Source organism: Siniperca chuatsi, linkage group LG5, assembly GCF_020085105.1.
Source record: "Siniperca chuatsi isolate FFG_IHB_CAS linkage group LG5, ASM2008510v1, whole genome shotgun sequence".
Taxonomy (NCBI): domain Eukaryota; kingdom Metazoa; phylum Chordata; class Actinopteri; order Centrarchiformes; family Sinipercidae; genus Siniperca; species Siniperca chuatsi.
The window spans coordinates 9,069,182-9,088,134 of record NC_058046.1 but is presented as its reverse complement, the minus strand read 5'-3'; the positions used below and the strand labels follow the sequence as shown (position 1 = coordinate 9,088,134).

General features: G+C 41.4%; 1 protein-coding gene across 7 annotated transcripts; it reads left to right on the top strand.

Moving 5' to 3' along the window:
* The first annotated feature begins 80 nt into the window (after positions 1–80).
* On the top strand, positions 81–18,743 carry add2 (adducin 2 (beta)). 7 transcript variants are annotated; one of them, XM_044196612.1, is made up of 16 exons: positions 4,152–4,309; positions 6,832–7,026; positions 7,556–7,697; positions 9,146–9,297; positions 9,875–9,955; positions 10,911–11,060; positions 11,367–11,510; positions 11,715–11,813; positions 12,027–12,203; positions 13,893–14,141; positions 15,381–15,497; positions 15,590–15,676; positions 15,771–15,897; positions 16,789–16,872; positions 17,940–17,974; positions 18,146–18,366. In XM_044196612.1, exons 2-16 carry the CDS (start codon positions 6,880–6,882, stop codon positions 18,227–18,229), a joined length of 1,875 nt encoding a protein of 624 aa, XP_044052547.1. In that variant the 5' UTR covers positions 4,152–4,309; positions 6,832–6,879; the 3' UTR covers positions 18,230–18,366. The 7 variants fall into 7 exon arrangements, with proteins under 7 accessions (XP_044052543.1, XP_044052547.1, XP_044052544.1 ...); XM_044196608.1 differs by lacking the exons at positions 4,152–4,309; positions 17,940–17,974 and adding an exon at positions 81–454 and having other exon boundaries at positions 18,146–18,743; XM_044196609.1 differs by lacking the exon at positions 17,940–17,974 and having other exon boundaries at positions 4,152–4,303; positions 18,146–18,743.
* The last annotated feature ends 210 nt before the right edge of the window (positions 18,744–18,953 follow it).

Sequence of the window (18,953 nt, the reverse complement as noted above, 5' to 3'; positions counted from 1 at the left end):
GCGTGCGGGCTCTTCTCCATTAGAACAGAAGGTGGCGCCCGTTTGATGTGATACATTTTGCCCGACTTGAACTGTGCCCAGCCAAGTAAAAACGTTTTAGGAGACCGCATTAGAAATCCACCAAGGCTGTACGTAGGCTGTACAAACACAAAAACCAAGTGCATTGCTAAGAGTGATTCGCACTGTAGTTGCATGAGTGGGAGCCCTTGGGTGTCAGACTGTGGACAGGCGTGGCAGTGGGCTGGTCCAGGCGCACTGAGCGATGAAAAACATCAGGGTCCATTGACTTGGTATCAGCTGAGGCCCTGAAATAGTCTGACAAAGGAACGCTGGCGTCGCAAGCCACTACTGACAGATTTATTGTAATTAACCACATCCTCCTATTCTGAGGACGGCTTTGGGCCGTGGGTGTGCCGCACCCACACGGAAGACACGGTCCTGAGGATGCGCTGAGGTGAGTGGTACTGCCTGCTGATATTTGTTCAGTTGTGTCGAACAAGGCGATCATGTTTAAAAGCCTGGGCGTAGCACAGGGTCCTCGCTGACGCGTGCATGAGCAGTGTATGCGCATTTCACCGATGATGTGTCAGTCTGACACGGTACCGTCCTGATGTTTACCATGTTGTTCCCGGTCTTGCGGTGCATCCCGCTCCCTCTCTACGGGTGGACTGTATGCTTGTATAAAACGATGAAATTGCATAGTTGTTCGGTGCAAAGCCCCCCCACCGTATTGCCCATGCTTTCATTTCTTCATTGTGCTCTGCAGATAAAGGATAGTGCACGGTCCCATATGTGCATTTGTGTCGTGTATTCACAGAATGAGACTGCAAGTCTGTGATGGCTGCGCCTTACCGGTGCTTTAGCCATGCAGCGTCTAAGCTCGCGTGCCAGACATGGCTTTTTGTTGCTTTTGCAGTAGCTCAACCAGTCAGTGGTCCAACGGTGTCGGGATTAATATGCGGGACATACAGCTATTCCGGTGATTGGAAATGTGATTGTTTTGAATTCTTTACAGGGGAGTGTCGTGCAGTGTTGTGCCATCGCTGCTGGCCTCTGCATTTTGGGGGTGGCCATTAGCGGATCCTCCGCTCTGCTGGTGCTGAGGCTGCAGCGCGTGCGAGTGTTGCTAGGCAGCCATGCAGAGCGCGGGCCGTTAGCGGGTGGAGGAGCGGAGGATGCTTAAAAAAAAAAAAAAATGTTGAAATATGGCGCTGTAGATACACAATATGGTGCCCTGCACTCACATGACTGATCAGGAAGCCTGTCCTCCGCGTCCTCCCTCATGTGGCCCCGGATCTTTGGGAGTGGGGTATGCAGATTTTTATCTCCCACAGCACAATGGCAGCCATTGACCTTCGGATGGAAACATCTCAGCCACAGCAGTGTAGAAGTTGATGTTAAACTCAGTGTTAGTGGAAATTAGTTTCTATTATTAACCCTCTGTCCTTTTCTATATAATATCTCAGGTGTTGAATTACTGAATAATGTCTTACATAAATCAAGCCTTTTATTATCCTACTAAAATGATCTAGTTATAGAAACTGTGATTACACATTCCAATAAGGCTTGTACAAGACAAAAAAATCATAGCATTTTGCTTCTTTCTTTAGTCGAAAACACCTTAATATCAAGTTTGTAGTAATTAAAAATCATGAGATTTTGAGGGGCAAGTAAACAAATGGTAATGATTAGGGGACATGAAACACTCTGACCCAAAGACACTGTAAAGTCTGTTAATTAAGATTGAATGAGCTATATAGTTCTTCATTATCATTGTGCAGTTGCTGTCACATAAGGAATAATAATCCAATAATATGTAGTTAATGAAAAACAAACCACTTTAAAACTCCCTTGACTGTAATGGACTCCGTCACTTACCTGTACCGTCAGCTGCGGTTCCATTTGCTCCTTTCTTAAGTGTTTTGTGTATTTTGATATTTATTTACATTTAGTGCGGTTTGCCAAGGTGGAAGCCAAATTCCCCATTAGAGGCTGTAGAGACTGGAATGTCCTCCTGCGCAGAGTCAACAAAATGTATTATACCTCTACATCATTCATGCATTAATACGTTTTCATCTTGTGTATGCTGAATTTCGGTAAAGTACTCAGTCTGCTAGATGTTTAGAGTTAATGAGTCCATTTATTTGGGGGTTGAATACAGTAAAGTTGTCCTTGTAAGTTATATAAACAAGCCATAATAATTTAGTTTAGTGCATGCTTGCTTTAGTTATGTGTTGTGTTTGGCGGGAATATTAGATTGAAAGTCATGTGTGAAAATAAATTCTGTTTAACGAAATGCAGTTGAGTTTCTATTACACTGCAGGTGTATGCAATTCATAAATATAGCTAAGTAGTAAGGACGTTCTCATTCGTTCTCAAACAAGCTAATATGATATAATATATATAGACATCTAAACAAGTCTTACACTGGATTATAAAGAGTTGTTTACCATAAAATTAACAGGCAAATATGAGTTGCAGTGACTGCGGAAAGTAAAAACTTGCTTATTTCAGCTAATGAAATCAAAGAATGAGTTTGAACATTTCAAAGTTTGTTAAACATTTCCAAATTGTTTTTAACAAGATTACAAGTATTTAGCTGTATCTTATTTTTGAAAATATGTATGTAAAGGTACATAACTGGTTGGGATCCACTGACCAGCCATTATGACATAAACCTAATGAAAGCGAAGCCAAAGAAAATCAATCCGGAGCTACTTAAGTAATTATACCCTTATCTGGCTCTCTGCTGCTGGATGTCAGTGCTCAGACACAGACCTCCATGCAACCACTGCAATCTACAGCAGTCAATACCAGCATGTCTATGTGAAGACAATGTACACCAAAGAAAATAGATGGTTTAGTTCACCTCTTTTTAAGGTAGGCATAAGACCAAAGATCTCAAGAGTATCTTGCAGCAGCATTCATTTGTTGATCTGTGTGTTCTGGTGAAGGATACTGCAGCAAATAATATTTGTATAGGAATGAAACTATTTAAGCAATACTGAAATTCATATTTTGCAGTTTGGTGAGAACTCAGCTCTGGAAGAGGAGAGAGTGGCAGGAAATCAGCTCCCCTACTTCCTGAGATTTTATGAAACAAAAGTGAGGTGATGATGCAGCATGGTCAGCCATCACAGTGCGACTAAGGATAAGAGGAGGAGGAGGCAGCGATGGTGGGCCAGCAGCCAGATCTCTATGTCTCCTCTTACTCATTAGGACCCTCCCTGGAGAGAGAGGCTTTCTGTCTGCTGCCTGTCAGCAGCTGGGCCTCGTCTACCCCCAGAGAGAGAGTCACATACACTGTGAACCAACCTCTATTGTGAGAGAGACAGAGAGAACTGCTGCCTCAAATTTAGGCTTTTTTTCTGCACAGACTGTTGCTTCTAAATTTAAAATAAGCAACTTGTTAAAAACATCCATCTGCATACATTTGAATGTTATAACTCAGATATATATCTGATTTTGTGATTGCTGACCAAAAACTGACCATCAAATTAAAAGGAAAAACCATCTATTTGAAAAGTAAGTACTGTAGATTCAATCGTAAATTGAACAGAGCAGTTGTTCTGATCTGGGAGCAGTTTGGCTGGGAAATAACATAATGCCTGTATACCAGTGTATGTTTAGGGAGTTTAGTTAATGCTTTAGTGAATGGCTGATGTTTTGATCGCTGATGTAATGTTTCAGTGCTGTTGAGCGCAGGAAGCCTGACTTTGTCGGGATAAAGTGCACAGTTTATCCAGAAACTCCATTAAAGGTTTAGTCATCTGTTAGAGATTCATGTGTGCAATGCAATGAGATTTCGTAATGCACATGGATCTGATGTAACTTTCTTTTATGCCATTGGAATGAGCATCTTAAAAAAAAAAATCTTAAAATCTTTGCCCTGGATGTTAGAGACATGAGGGATGGGACTGACAATGCACGTGATCAGGGATACACAAATAGTTACGTTACATTGATGCAACTAATCAAGTAAGTAAGTAATTGAGTCAGTTAGTGAGATGTAGCACAGGAGAGAGGGTGTGGTGTGTTTGGGACCTTATCTGCTCCCTGCAGCAACTGTGTGTGTGTATGTGTGTGTGTGTGTGAGTTGAGTATGTTTCATTCGGGGAGTGGCCAGCTCTTTTCTGAAGATCCTTACAGTAACTCTTTACTCTTTCTCCAATTACCGAGCCATACCAGTAGCTTACTTCCTGTTAGTGGTTCTGATGCATGTGAGCTCTTACTGCAAAAGCTGCTTTTTCTATAGCTCTGCACTTCCACTGGTCATTGCCCTGAGGAATACAGCACCGTTAATGTGAGGGTAGGTTTTTTATCTTAATGCTGCAATTTGAAAATACAATGAAATAAAGGCTTAATGTGCAGTCCAATATATTGTTTATTTTTGATCTTGTCAAAGGAAACTCAGCTTTGATATTAATGCAAGATACAAAAGGATTTGCTCGGGGTTGAATTGTAAACAAATGAGCATATTGATGGAACTGACAATAATTATGCAATAATAATGAATGGTGTGCCACGATTAAACATAGCCTACAACAAAACACAACAGCTACCTCAAGCATCGCTGTAGAAACAAATGCAGCTGGCATGGAAGAAATAAGCAATCAGGGATGTGATTTTTCCAGATGAATCCAGAATTCCGTGTTTTCCGACTTGCGAGAAGTACGTAATAAATGCACAGCTGAGATGATGAGGCTTCAGCTAGGCACAATCATATTTTGACATACTGTAATTCTATTAGTTTAGGAAATAGATCCAGACATATATAGTGGTTGTGCTTGCAGATCTGCATATCATATAAGACTGGACTATTCGTCTTGGCAGAGGTCTGCGCTGTCCGAGTGCCCTTCTAGTTTAATATTTGATCATCTTTGCTGGATCTCTCCATAGTTTTTAACACCCTCTGGGCAGATCCTTAGGCAGAGCTTCTTTGGACTCTTGAAGGCATACGCTCAGGAAGATTAGAAAATATTCTGCTCTCTGCACTTCTCCCATTTACACATTTAGGCTACTTACAGGATAAGCCATGATGGCAATGACTGTTTCATCCAGGATTATGGCTGCTGCTTTAGGAGCATATGGCTAGTATAATTAGAATTGTTTTGACTTGCTTTTTGTTCAAAAAATGTTTTCTTTCTTTAATTTTAAAATCATATCTGTCCCATCCCCATTGTACTGTACATTGACCTCATTTGCCCGCTCGATTAATTTCATGTTGGGTATGGACAGGAAGTGATGAATTTATACCTATTTTCAAAATACAAACTGTGTCCTTTAAAAACAAATAAAAAACCTGTGTCCCAGTCCACTCTAGCAAGAGAGAGCTCAACACTTACTGTGTTGTCAGCTTGTTGTGTGCTGTGTTAGCATCATCAGTAAGTTTGTTGGCCATCCTCAGGCACCTTAGACTCATCCTGTCTGAAGCTCCTGCCATAAGGAAAGGCCAGTCCAGTTGCCATGAATTGCTCCATTACTCCAGTTAGTGTGTGTGTGTGTGTGTGTGTGTGTGTGTGTGTGTGTGTGTGGGTGGGTCTCAAGCGGAATTTACTGTATTTCTTTCCATTTTGTGAATTGACTGTATCTCATCGGTATCTTGTCAAACGATTTAAACACCAAATTGCACTGTATATGGATGACTTGGAATTTGAATAATCGAAACTCTGGCTAAATGCTGGCTTCTGGTCACCTGTACCTGCCATTGTTGCTTAAATGATGTCATTTGGTAAAGTGCAGTTGATGTTTTCACTCAGTGCTATAAAGCAAATTAGGGAGATGTTTACAGGAGTGGAAGTCAGAATAGTCAAAGTCAGGGCTGGAAAGTCTAGATGCTTCGTGGTCTGTACTGGTCTGCAGCCTGCAGCCAGAACCAGCGGTTGTGGCTCAGGAGGTAGAGTGGGTTGTCTACTAATCACAGGGTTGGTGGTGCGATCCCTGGCTCCTTACATGTCGAAGTGTCCTTGGATACTGAAACCCTCTGAAGCTGCTTGGCATGGCAGCTGTGTACCCATCAGTGTGCGAGTCTGAATGGATGAATGAGAGCACTTTGTCCATTAAGGTATCTCAAATTTCAAAAGAAAAAGCACTTGTTTTAAGCATATCAACATTTTCAAGAGTCAGCATCAATTTGGGAAAAAAATCATAATGAATATTTTTATGCATATATTTTTTTAACAATAACTAATGTGTTACTTTATTTTGTTTTTAATTGAAGTTAAAGGAATAAAAAGGACATTTTGGGAAACGCTTGTTCACTTTCTTGCTGAGACGCAGATGAGAAGATTGATATCCCTGTTATAACTGTATGATAAATATGAAGATACAGCCAGCAGCTGGTTAGCTTAGCTTAGCGCAAAGACAGGAAACAGGGAGAAACAGCTAGCTTGGCAACCAGGGCGGGTCCAACTCAGGGAAGTTACTGGTCCTGGCCAAGAAATAGCCTGGTACATAACCCCCCATAAAACCACAACTTGTCATTTTTACTCTTTACTCATAGCTGTTTCCCCCTGCCTCCAGTCTCTGTGCTAAGCTAAGCTAACCGGCTGCTAGCTGTAGCTTCATAATTAACGGACTGACATGAGAGTGGTATGGATCTTCTCCTCTAACTCTCGGAAATGAAAGCAAAAAAGCGTATTTTCTAAATGTCAAACAATTTCATTAAAATGGTTACCTCCTGCTGCCATTTGCAGTCTATAATGTGTGAATGAAATTAGCACAGCCTTAGGTTATCCTATCAAAATGTTTACTCTCATTTGATTGTTATGGCAGTTCTCTAAAAAGTGTTTTTTAAGCATCATTTATAATATTGACACTCTTTCTTTACAGTTCTCCCCACCCACCCACGGTTGTACACCCACTGCAAAACAGTAGAAGATGAGCAAGTCCCCCACCCCCAAAGGCACCCCGGTGCAGCGCAGCCCCAGTGATGGGGTCCCTGAAGGCCTCCAGTCTCCTCAGCATTCCACACCTGGATCTGGACCCCAGCATAAGAAGCGCATCTCCAGCCTCCTTCAGAGTCCGGTGAGATGGCCGTTTGTCTATGTGTGTATGATTTATTGTCTCAAGTCTTTTTCTTTTTCCTCTTTCTTTCTCTGTCTCTTCTCCTCTAGATGTGGTTGTCTCCTCACATTAGAATAAATCTGTTCTCAAATGCCACTTGACAGCTTGGGCTGCAGTCAGTGCTGGACCCCATTCTGTGTGCATGACGCTGATGAAGTTGTGTGTGAAGTGGAGAGGGTGACCATGAAGTAAAAGGACTGATGGAGAGAGGCTGACTCATTACATATGTTTACTCACCCTCACCCCTGTAGTGTAGGAGTGTTTGTTAATCAGTGCATGTGTTCAAAGCCCTCATGAATTTTATGTGATTATAGCGTATTTTTCTTTGTGAAAACATTAGACAACCCAGGGTTCGCCAAAGACAGAAATGTTCCAGTCTTACACATAGAGTTAATTCAGTATTATTATGAAACTGAAATTATTTGTAATGTGTGGTCTGGTTTTACATGTATGTGCGATAATATTTTAATCTGTGTTTGTGTGTCTGTAGTCATTCAGGGAGGAGCTGGATGTGCTGATCCAGGAACAGATGAAGAAGGGTGGCAGCTCATCCAACCTATGGGCACTGAGACAGCTGGCTGATTTCATGGCCTCACATGGCTCTCCGGCCGCCCTGCCTGTCTCCCCTTCTAGTATGTGCACAAGACTTTTAAATAAACCTCTATCATACTACCATAAAGAATGGCATTTTTAGGCCTGGTATTCTATTATTTGTCCCATTGTTTCATTATTGCCTAAGCAATGCATTTTTAGCAACAACTTTCTATTGTTGGCTCTTTCTGTTGTTACACTGTTATGTTCAGACTTAATACAAAGTGAATTTTCACCTCACATTATTTGCCTGCTGGATTGTTTTTCAGTTAATTCACCCCAAACATCCAATACATCAACTGTACAGATATTAGCTGTTAGCTGTGAGTTCATTCATTAAGTGGAGCCATAAAGCATTGGAATAAGATTTTTTAAATTAAAAATAAACATTTTTTAAAAGTTTAAACATTTAAAATTCATGTGGATGTTTTTTCTCCCCAATGCAAAATTCACTTTTTGTGGAGTCTGAACTCACCTGTAAAATGGTCACGTCGTTGTTTACGTGGGTGTTCCACGGTTTGCATGGCCCTGGTTAATCCACTATAGTGCAGATGTATCTATCTGCTTCATTGTTAGCTTGATTATTCAGCTTCCATTGTAACCTTGTTAGCCTCACATACACAAACACCGTTTCCCATGGACAGACTCGCTAAATAGAAACAGGACGTCACTAGTCCGTTTTGAGAAATAAAGTACCAGAGCATCCAAAAACTTAAACGATGAAATGGGCAGGTTTGCGCAGGTGACTTTACGTTATTGTCAGTCCTGAGGTCCTATAGTTATTCTGGGTGTTTCATTGAACTACCTGAGCTACCACTAGCAGTTAGCATTAGCTCGATTAAACTTCATTTTTAAACCAGGTGTTCTCTTGTTATCCTGGGTCTTCCATTGTTAACCTTGAGTCCATTATTAGGCGATCAATTTAACGTTTATCCGGATGTTCTTTTCATTATTAAACCGGATGTTGATCATATAAAATAAGATAAGACGTAACCAGTTTCCACCCTACTGCCATCCTCACAGCCACTTCCCCGATGATGTGTGATGCATGCCTGGCACAGGTGTAACTAATAACACTAATTAGTGGCTGCATTCCATTTCCGTAGCTGGACCTGGTATTGTGCATACTTGTTCACTGGCATACCGAAGGGTAGAAACACACTGAATGCACTGAGCTCCTCACAATGAGCATCATGGGATTGCTAGCAGAGAAAGATCAGGCAGGCAGGTCGAATGACTAAGTTCAAACAATTTAAGTTAACAAAATGGTTTTATATTTATTGTAAATACATGTCATTTGCAGCCTACTTTTTTCATCCACATAAAACTTCATTCCAAATTTGCAAATTTGAAGAAGAACATGACATAGACGAGACATTATCCATCAGTGTTCCTTATGTTTCCTTTAGAAGAATCACTTTTGTCTGCAGACCATCATCTTCACTGCACACTCTCTGTCTCTGTCTGGTTTTCTCTCTTCCTTCCACAGACATGATGATGGTGTCACCCATCAATGACCTGCATGGCTGGGAGCCTGGCAGCATGGTGAAGGGCGAGAGGTTGATGCGCTGCAAGCTGGCCAGCGTCCACCGCCTGTTCGACCTCTTCGGCTGGGCCCAGATCAGCCACACCCGTCTCACTGTTAGTTCCACTATCTTTTCACATTATATGCCTGACTTAATCTTTTCCTTTTGTTGTGAGGCAGAACACATACTTACTGAACAGACTTGTCATCACGCCAGTGGTAGGTACGGAAATCGAGTCAACCATAAGATCAGCTTTGGTCAGCAGTTTTCTGTGGAAGTCTAGCTCATGTCTGGAATGAAGTGAGTTGATCAGGCTGGTTTGATGCAACAGATACAAGAAAAGATAGATTGGACTTCTTGTAAGTTGTTTATTTAGTTTTAAGGAACTGTAAGGGTCATTTCCAAATATGGAAAAGAGAAAAAGCTGTTCATTTGTTTATTACCAAAATCAGCCTAATCAAGTCAAAGTAATGGAGGGAGGCAAGAGTGAACTTTAGAGCAGTGGATACTGAAGGAAAGTGCTGTTTTAACAGGGGCAGGAAGATATCTGTCACCTCTGATTAGATGATAGCCATCTATGTTTCTGTGCTCTGTTTCCATATATTTAAGTGCAAATTTAAATACGGTGGAATTTAAGGGACAGGTTCCCACACAACAACATATTGTTCAGCTTTACTCTTCCTCCCTGACAGCTGCGTGTTAGTAAAGAACAGGAACACTTCTTGGTGCTTCCAGACGGCCTGGCCTTCAGTGAGGTGACTGGATCCAGTCTGGTGAGTAAGACTGATCACAGTAAAGGTTACACATACTGTAGGCTGATTGGCTGTTTATAGAAAAGTGCATTTAGTCCTCTAATGTTTTTGATATAATGCTATTTTTGATTACATTTTTATAATTGATCAATAATACAATGATCTGATGTCTGTGGGATTGTTTAATTGGTTTTCTGCATTGCAGTATTATGTATTCTTGCATTATAATTGGTAATCAATTTAATCTATTGATTTTTTTTCAATTAAATGATTAATCATTTAGTCTTTAAAATGTCAGAAAGTAGTGGAAGAAATGCCTGTCTCAATTTCTCAGTCTTCACAATTCCGTCTTCAAATTGATTGTTTTGTCTGACAAACAAACCAAATCTCAAACATATCTCGTGAATAAAGCTATACTAAAAATAAAAGCAGCAAATCGTCACTTTTAAAAAGCCAGAGAACATTTGACATGTTCCTTGATAATTGACTTAAACTAATGAATTAGTTTTCTGCTGATTGACTAAACAATTGTTTGACTAATCGTTTCAGCTGTAATTATTAGTTAAAGTATTTTCTTGGGTTTTAACGGTTTCAGTGTTCCATGGTCTACATGCTCTTTAAGAGACATTTCCTCCCTGACAATAACAGAGTAGACAGAAACAAGTGCTTGTCAACAATAAGCAGGTTGCATGAAGTCGAAGAAAAAATACGAAGCATTCAGTCACCCAAAACCTGGTTTTATGCATGAGTCTTAAAACTGCTTTTTTATGAGAAATGCTATTTATGTTTAATTTGTTCCAGAAGAATATCACTTCTGCATGTGAGCATGTTATAGAAGTGATGATGACTTTGTTTCCAAACATCATATATCTAGAGGATCCAGTTTTATCAAACTGTGGCTATCTCATTTGGAAGCAATACTGCCAAATCTGACTTTTCTGAGAAACACATGCAGACGGCGCTGTGTGGTTTCTAGGTAAAGGTGAATATCCTGGGCGAGGTGGTGGAGAAGGGCAGCACCAACCTGGGCGTGGACACAGAGAAGTTCAGCCTGCACTCGGCCATCTACTCTGCCCGGCCAGATGTCCGCTGTCTGCTTCACCTCCACACACCGGCCACGGCTGCGGTGAGTCAGCCTGGGCCCATGCCAAGGGAGAGGGTGGCATTAGGAGACACCATTTACACCTCTGCTGGTGAAAATGGAAGAATGAGGGATTTAGTAATAACACATTTTACTACACATTTTAGATCATTGGTGATTAACTAAGTTGGATATTATTTCATAGTTGTAGCAATTGCAGTGTCACCTTGTTCTGTTGGAGTCTGATAACATGATATCATTGTCCAGCATGGATTTGCTTGTAAAGCACATTGTGAATATGAGCCTGTTTCTTGACCTTTGCTGCCACGACTGACAGCCAACTGTCTTCAGGTTTCAGCTATGAAGTGCGGCCTCCTGCCTCTGTCCCACGAGGCTCTGCTGGTTGGTGATGTGGCTTATTACGACTACAATGGAGTCATGGAGGAGGAGGAGGACAGAGTGGAGCTCCAGAAGAACCTGGGGCCAACCTGTAAGGTGAGCAGACCACAAGAGAGAAGACATTTCATCTAAAACTTGCATATCATTGTTGAAGCAGCTTTATGAATGAAGGAAGAAAAGACATTAGGTGATGTGGTTTTTCACTGGATTAATTCACTGGATTAACCTGCAGCTGTTATAAAATGAAAATAATGATGGTGGTTTTTAATCCCGTGTAAATGTTGATTTCATGATGCGTAGGTTCTGGTGCTGAGGAATCATGGCATTGTGGCTCTGGGGGAGTCTGTGGAGGAGGCCTTCTACACCATCTACCACATCCAGGCTGCCTGCCAGATCCAGGTAGTACACACACACACACACACACACACACACACACACACACACACACACACACATTTTGAACAAGGCACTATGCTGGCTTGAATTTAAATGTGTGTGTGAAGTAGAATGTTGCTGGAAAAGAGAAAATGAGCTCTAACCTTTTCCTGAATAAAAAATGGCCTAAGAGAAGCATCAGCTTGTTCTAAATCTTTTTTTTTTTTTTTTTGCAAGGTGTCAGCTTTGTGCTGTGCCGGTGGTGAACAGAACCTGATTCTGCTGGACCGGACCATCCATAAACCCAACGTAGCCGGCACCGTGGGCTGGGCTGGCTCCACCTTTGGACCCCTGCACAAGAGCCGCATCGGGGAGCATGAGTTTGAAGCCCTCATGAGAACTCTGGATAACTTGGTAAGCAACAGTTATACTAAAGAGAAACATGTACAGTGATGATTAAGGATTAATCAATCTCCACTACACCAATTTTACAGGTGAAGATCAGTTTTCTCGTCATGAAGAGTACAGTACAGTCTATGAACACAGCTGTATAATGTCTTCTTTGGCTCATGGGGGAGCTTTCTAAAGTCTTTGAAAATAACCCTGAACAGGGGCATCAAGGGCGTGGAGTGTGAAAGGCATTTACCTGGCATGTCTGATGAAAGATGCTAGTGTAGCATCCAGTGTTTTTGGAGCTTGACCCAAACTCAGGAATATACTGTAAGTCAGGATATCTCAGTCTCAGCTGCACTGATTTTGAACTATCTTTTTTAAATGTGTCTCTTGCAACTTTCCTAACATGGCACTTTGCTAGATTTCCCCTTTTTAAGGTTTGCTTGAATTATAAGGGTGGCACGCTAAAAGGTTTGACTTTCCTTGATGTGTGTGGGAGGTTTGCTGATTCACACAAACTGCAGGAGGTCTGTCAGCTGCAGCTCTTCATCTAACCAGCTCACTGTGGCTGCTGCTCCTTCTACCACTCCTCCCATGCAACGTTAAAAACTGATCCCCTAACAAAAAGCACCAAAAATGTCCACATATTGCTGTATTGACCAGCTTTTATTGAACATTAGTTCAAAATTACCGTATTTACTATTGTCCGAATTGTAAATAACATTAATGTCAACATCCAAGTCATAAATATGACTGGGAAACTTATTCTGAAAGCTAAGATATGTCCGTCTTGGTGCTTAATGACATGAAAGTACCTGAAAAGACAAACAAATATTAATGCCTCACATTAGCTAAAGTCCTTCAAGGTAATTCAACCCAAATTTAATGGATATAGCGCTCTATCATCAGTGCACAGTATTATTAACCCTCACACGACCAACTTTGCAATCCTACACCCGTCTTGAGTTTTCTGATGATGTGATTGCTTGCTAGTCGTAAACATGAGAATCTTTCTCATCTCTACCATACATCCTGTATCATGTGAACGCATCATGGGCGCTGTGACCAATACTGCTCCATTTTGCTGTTGCTGCTTCACAATAAAAGCATAAAAGCCTTCCTGTGGTTTCCGATGGAAAGCTTTTAATGTAACGCAGCAGGATGAAATATTCAGTTTGCATCAGCAGTAACTTAACAGCAGATACAGCTGTTCTGTGGAATACAACTGCAAACCACAGAAACTTCTGCATTACACAGGTTCTACTAAAGTACTGAAAGCTAAACATAGTGAAACTTTTGAAAATGTTGCTTACTCTCTGGTCACCTACGCAGTCACAGACATCAGTTAAAGGTTTGAGTTAAACGATAAAGTTGATACCACTCTCATATTTGTCCATGAAATATAAGGCCACAGCAAGCAAAACGACACTTTCTTTGCTGGTTGCCTGGCAACCTCAGAGACAACAAGACTCCTAGAAAGGTTTTTGTTTGGATTAAACAAACAAGATATAATTCCTTTAAGTGCAATGACGCAGCTTGCTTAAGAGGCCATAGACATGACATTGACATGACATGGTGCAGCAAAAGTGTGCTATAGCAGACCAGTGGATAAGTGCCTGCTTTCTGCACCATTCTGTTCACCAAAGGGTGAGTTGATGTTGTGTGCAGCATGTATACACTCTAAAGCTTCTTTCTTCTGTTGTTTTTCAGGGCTACCGTACAGGCTACGCCTACCGCTTCCCTGTGCTGCTGGAGCGATCGCGGACACGGAGAGAGGTGGAGGTGCCCGCAACCGCCACAGCTTTCCACCAGTTTGATGACGACGGAGTCCACCCGGCTCTGAGGCAGCACCCCTTTGCCCAGCGCCAGCAGCAGGAGAGGACCCGATGGCTCAACACCCCCAACACCTACCAAAAAGTCAGCCAGGATCAAGCCAGCCCAGGACACCAGCGCAGCACTGTAAGGCTCTGAGAATCATTACTTTTGATTTATTGAATCAAGAATTGTCTAAAATAAAGTTGCACACCAGACATTGTGATGGTCCCAACTGTAGTCCAAAAACATGTTCATTGCAACATCCACAGCGTTGTTCAGACTATGCTACATTGTGGCCATCGTGACCTTAAAGTTGTGTAATGTTTCCCACTCAAAGAAGGAGGGAGGGTGGACTGTCTGCAGTAATGTAGGGATATATATAAAAAAAAAATATATATATATATATATATATATATATATATATACAGTACAGACCAAAAGTTTGGACACACCTTCTCATTCAAAGAGTTTTCTTTATTTTCATGACCATGAAAATTGTAGATTCACACTGAAGGCATCAAAACTATGAATTACACATGTGGAATTATATACATAACAAAAAGTGTGAAACAACTGAAAATATGTCATATCAGTTATATATATATATATAGAGAGAGAGAGAGAGAGAGAGAGAGAGAGAGATAGAGATATATACATAGATACATATAGAGGCCGAAGAGCAGAGGGATCAGAACCAGGGGTGAGATTAAAGTGAGCTGTGAGGAGGGAAGGAAGAAAAGGCTTGAAGCTTGTCAGTGTTTGGAGCTATGTTTTAAGATGATAACTGATGCAAGGAGGAGACGGACACAGAAACAGAGTAATTAACTCACCATCTTTCTGATGATTTGAAAAGAAGTTAGTTATATTTGATGTGCATTCAACCAAGAGTACTTCTGTATCCAAAGTCAACAGTTTTCCCATCTGATTCATGTGGAGGTTGATGTACACTGTGGAGCGTTTGTTTTTATTTCTATGTACCTTAGAGAAACGATGAAGCAGAGCTGCAGTGATGAGTCCTTTAGAGACAAAAACAATATGAGGCTGGTAGTCTTACATCAGTGGGAGGAGCTTTGCTCTCCCTTTCTGTTTTCTCTCCTCCTCAGTCCCTCCCACCCTCTTCTCTGCATTGCAGGGGAAAGCCCACTGCTCTGTGATGACTACTGCAGTGCAGAGTCTGCCCTCTGGTGGACAAACATCCATATTATCAAAGCTGCTTGCTAAAAAAAAAAACTTTATAAGGAAAAACAAATAGTTTTTAAAGGAAGCCCATGTCTGACTAAATAACACAGACAGGATCCTCTACATATAGAGTCATACATTTCTGCTTGTTTTTCTTTTAAAGTGGATTTTGAGATGTTTTGACGTTGGTTTTCTTGCCCTTAGTGGTTGAAGACTGAAGAGGTGACACAAGCTGGCAGCACATCCATCAAGATAGAGAACCCAAACCTGTTTGTGCCTCTTTTCACCAACCCTCAAGAGGTGATCGAGACACGAAACAAGGTAACTTTTCCTTGCGTTTGGCCTTTTCTTTCTCCCACAATTCCTGTCTTTGCCTTCTGCATACTGTCACGTCACATTCTTTTCCTCCTCAGATCCGACAGCAGAATCGCCAGGACATGAAGACAGCAGGACCACAGTCTCAGGTCCTCGCCAGCGTTATAACAGTTGACAGTCCTCCGGTAAACTGCAGTCTCACTGCTTGCCAAACATCTTTTCCTCCTCTTGAGGTGCAGAGTTAAACGCTGTGATTCTGTGTCTCTGCTTGTCTGTTAGTCTCCAGTCAGCCCACCTCAAGTCCCACCAGAGCCAGAACCTCCCAACCCCTTCAACCAGCTGACAGACCAGGAGCTGGAGGAGTACCGCAAGGAGGTGCAGAGGAAACAGGATGGAGGAACCAATGGTATGATTAATTCAGCTCAACTCTGCTGACTCACTGACTATATTAACTCTATTTAGTTTCTTAACCATACAGCTACAGTACTATAACATTGTATACAGTAGGCGTCTGTTTAGAACTAGATGTATCCTTAAAGCAGTATTAGAATATTGCTAGAATATAGATTCAAAGTTATTTTCATGTGCTTTATATGGCTAAAAGTTTGTTGGTGAACATTACACCCATATGTGAAAATTGAACATGTCATTCCAAAAGCCATGTGCATTAATCTGCTGCTGTCACAGCCTCCACTCTTCTGGGAAGGTCTTACACCAGATGTTTGGATAATCTTGATATATCTATTTACACTCCATTTTAATGTTTTAACCAACTGTATTATATTGATGTTTTTTGATTAATCTGATATTTTACTGTCTTTTACTGTGTCTGCATACTTTTGGCTATATAGTGTAGTAAAGGCAGCTTAATATGCTACCCCTCACTTTCACAATGAATGCATTGCACACTTTCTTCTAACCTTCTTAAAGGTGCTGTGTCTAATTACTTATATAGGCTATCAATTTCAAATTAAAATTTCTACCAGGTTTTCACTTATTCCGCAATCCTTGTAAGAAACTGTGAAATCTTTTGCTCTCCTCCATTGTGTGCTCTAACTCATGCACCAGATTTCCTGCTCAAGTCTTGCTGCATGTTACAAAATGTAAGATGCAGTACAGATGCTGATAGAGACTGTCTTTGACTAATGTTTGAAAAATGTAGATATTACAAGTTAAGATGCTTCACACAGCACCCTTAAGCAAACTTGATTTCACTTCTCTTTGCCTCATAAATCTAACTCCCTGCACAACTGAACCCTCACTGTGTGTGTCTGTGTGTGTGTGTTTGTGTAAGTAGGGGAGGAGGTGGCACATGACAAGGAGTCTCCCCCCGCTACCTCTCCCACAAAGGGCCCTGCGCCCAGCCACCCTCCTCTCTCAGGTGAGGCTTGGCAGAGCGCTGACTGTCTGCCCTGCTTGCCTTGCACACTGCCTATCTGACCAGCAGCCTGCTTCAAGTCTTACATGGACTCATGTGCTTCTGCTTCAAATGCTCACTGACAACCGTGAAACACCTCCTGCTTAGTTAAAAACACACATTCGGGAACAACTAGGCCATCTAATGCCAATTTTCTGTATATTTACACAGAAGATTGTCGAAGGAAATGCCTTGTAGATTAGCAGTATGTTTCATTATTTTTTTTATTCTATATAAATGTAATATTCAAAATAAAGAAATACACAGTATATGTTTTGCAAATACTAACCAGAATCAAAGCACCATCTGTTGTTAGCTGGTGGTGAAATATGGGATTTACAATTAACAATGGTTTTCTTTTTCATTTTATATAAATATAATATTCACAATACAGAAATATAGACAGAGAGAGCTATTGTCGTCATGATTATACAGTAGGTACTACATTGAAAAGTGCTGAGCCATACTGTGTCAGGATAAAGAGGACCTCTGGGTAATCCACAGACGTCACTGCAAAAAGAACCATTTTCTACAGAAGAAATAGTCCCTGTGAAAACTGTTGACTGCACATTCTGTGGATTTTGTGGACTTGAAAGTTAACTCATTCACCTCTGGTGGTCCCAGGGATGTTTACATGTTAGATACCTTAAGGCGTAACATGAGGTGTCAGGTTTTGTTGGCATATGTAATCGATCTTTCTCATGAAGGACATTTTGACGTGACGTAGCAGGAAAATACAGGTTCAACATTATTAATGGCTCTGGTACATGTAGCTCTGCCAGTGAGCCGGCTTTGCTCTGGAAATGGCTAAAAGTAAATGCAGACATAGTTTCTGTTATTAGTTACACCTGTGTAAGTCAAAATGTCTGGTACAAGTCTTGTCTTAGCCGTTACCGCTTGATTTACATTTGCCACATTTCAGCTGTTTGTAGGGAAATCCATTTGTCTCTGTACCTACTGTATCTGTTGTACTCTCTCCCTCTGTATCTGTCTGTCTGTCCCTTTCTGTGTTACTTCTCACTGATTCATAGGGCACACTTCTGGTGCTTTGGTCTTGTCTCACTTAGTAAGTACAGAGAAACAGTATGACAACACACTTCTCATTAAGCAAGCATGTTCATCTGCAGTGACACGTCTAGCATGTGGCTTTGCAGCTCCGCCCCACTCAAGGCTGTCTGTCTGGTTGCTGAATATTCTGTTTTTTTTTTGTTGTTGTTTCTTTTAATACTTGGAGCAGAAGAGGCAAAGACCGACTCTCCAGCCATACAGAACGGAGGTGAGGAGGAGAAGCAGACGACAGAGGAACTGGAGAAAGGGATGAAGGCTCTCTCAACCAACGACACCTCCTCCACACCTGCTGCTCCGCCCGCCAAACTACAAGGTGGCACCCCAGAGGGCTCACCCTCCAAGTCCCCGTCCAAGAAGAAGAAGAAGTTCAAGCCCCCGTCGTTCCTGAAAAAGAGCAAGAAGCAGAAGGAGAAAGCAGAAACCTGAGGCGTTCAGACACACCAGACCTCGGTGAAATACTACTGTGAAACATTTCTTAGTGTATGACGGAGTAGCAGATGAGTTAACCACATCAGATCTATTCAAACAGTCAGTTAAGATGTCATTGACAGACATGGTGTACTAAATTGACTCTCAAATGCTTTACTGTAACACTAGTACGCACTGATTTGATCTATGTGGTGATTCATCTTAACGGGTTAAAAAAACACTGATAATTATTTTCACATACTATTTGACCCAGGTCGGATACAAACCAACATTTTCACGCACTACTTCTTGTAGTGCACACACACACACACACACACACACACACACACACACACACACCCACACACACACAGTCCCTGTATTACTCACGTCTTATTTTCACCTGCTGTGCTATCAAACCATTACTTAACTTCACTGTGTAGGCAGTCAAACATGTTCCTTTCTAAAACTGGGATGACTAGAGTGGTCCTGTGCACTTGCCACCATTTTTTTTAATCCACAACTTTAAAAGACACAGTGGAAGTCCCTTTGAATTATGCACCCCTTAT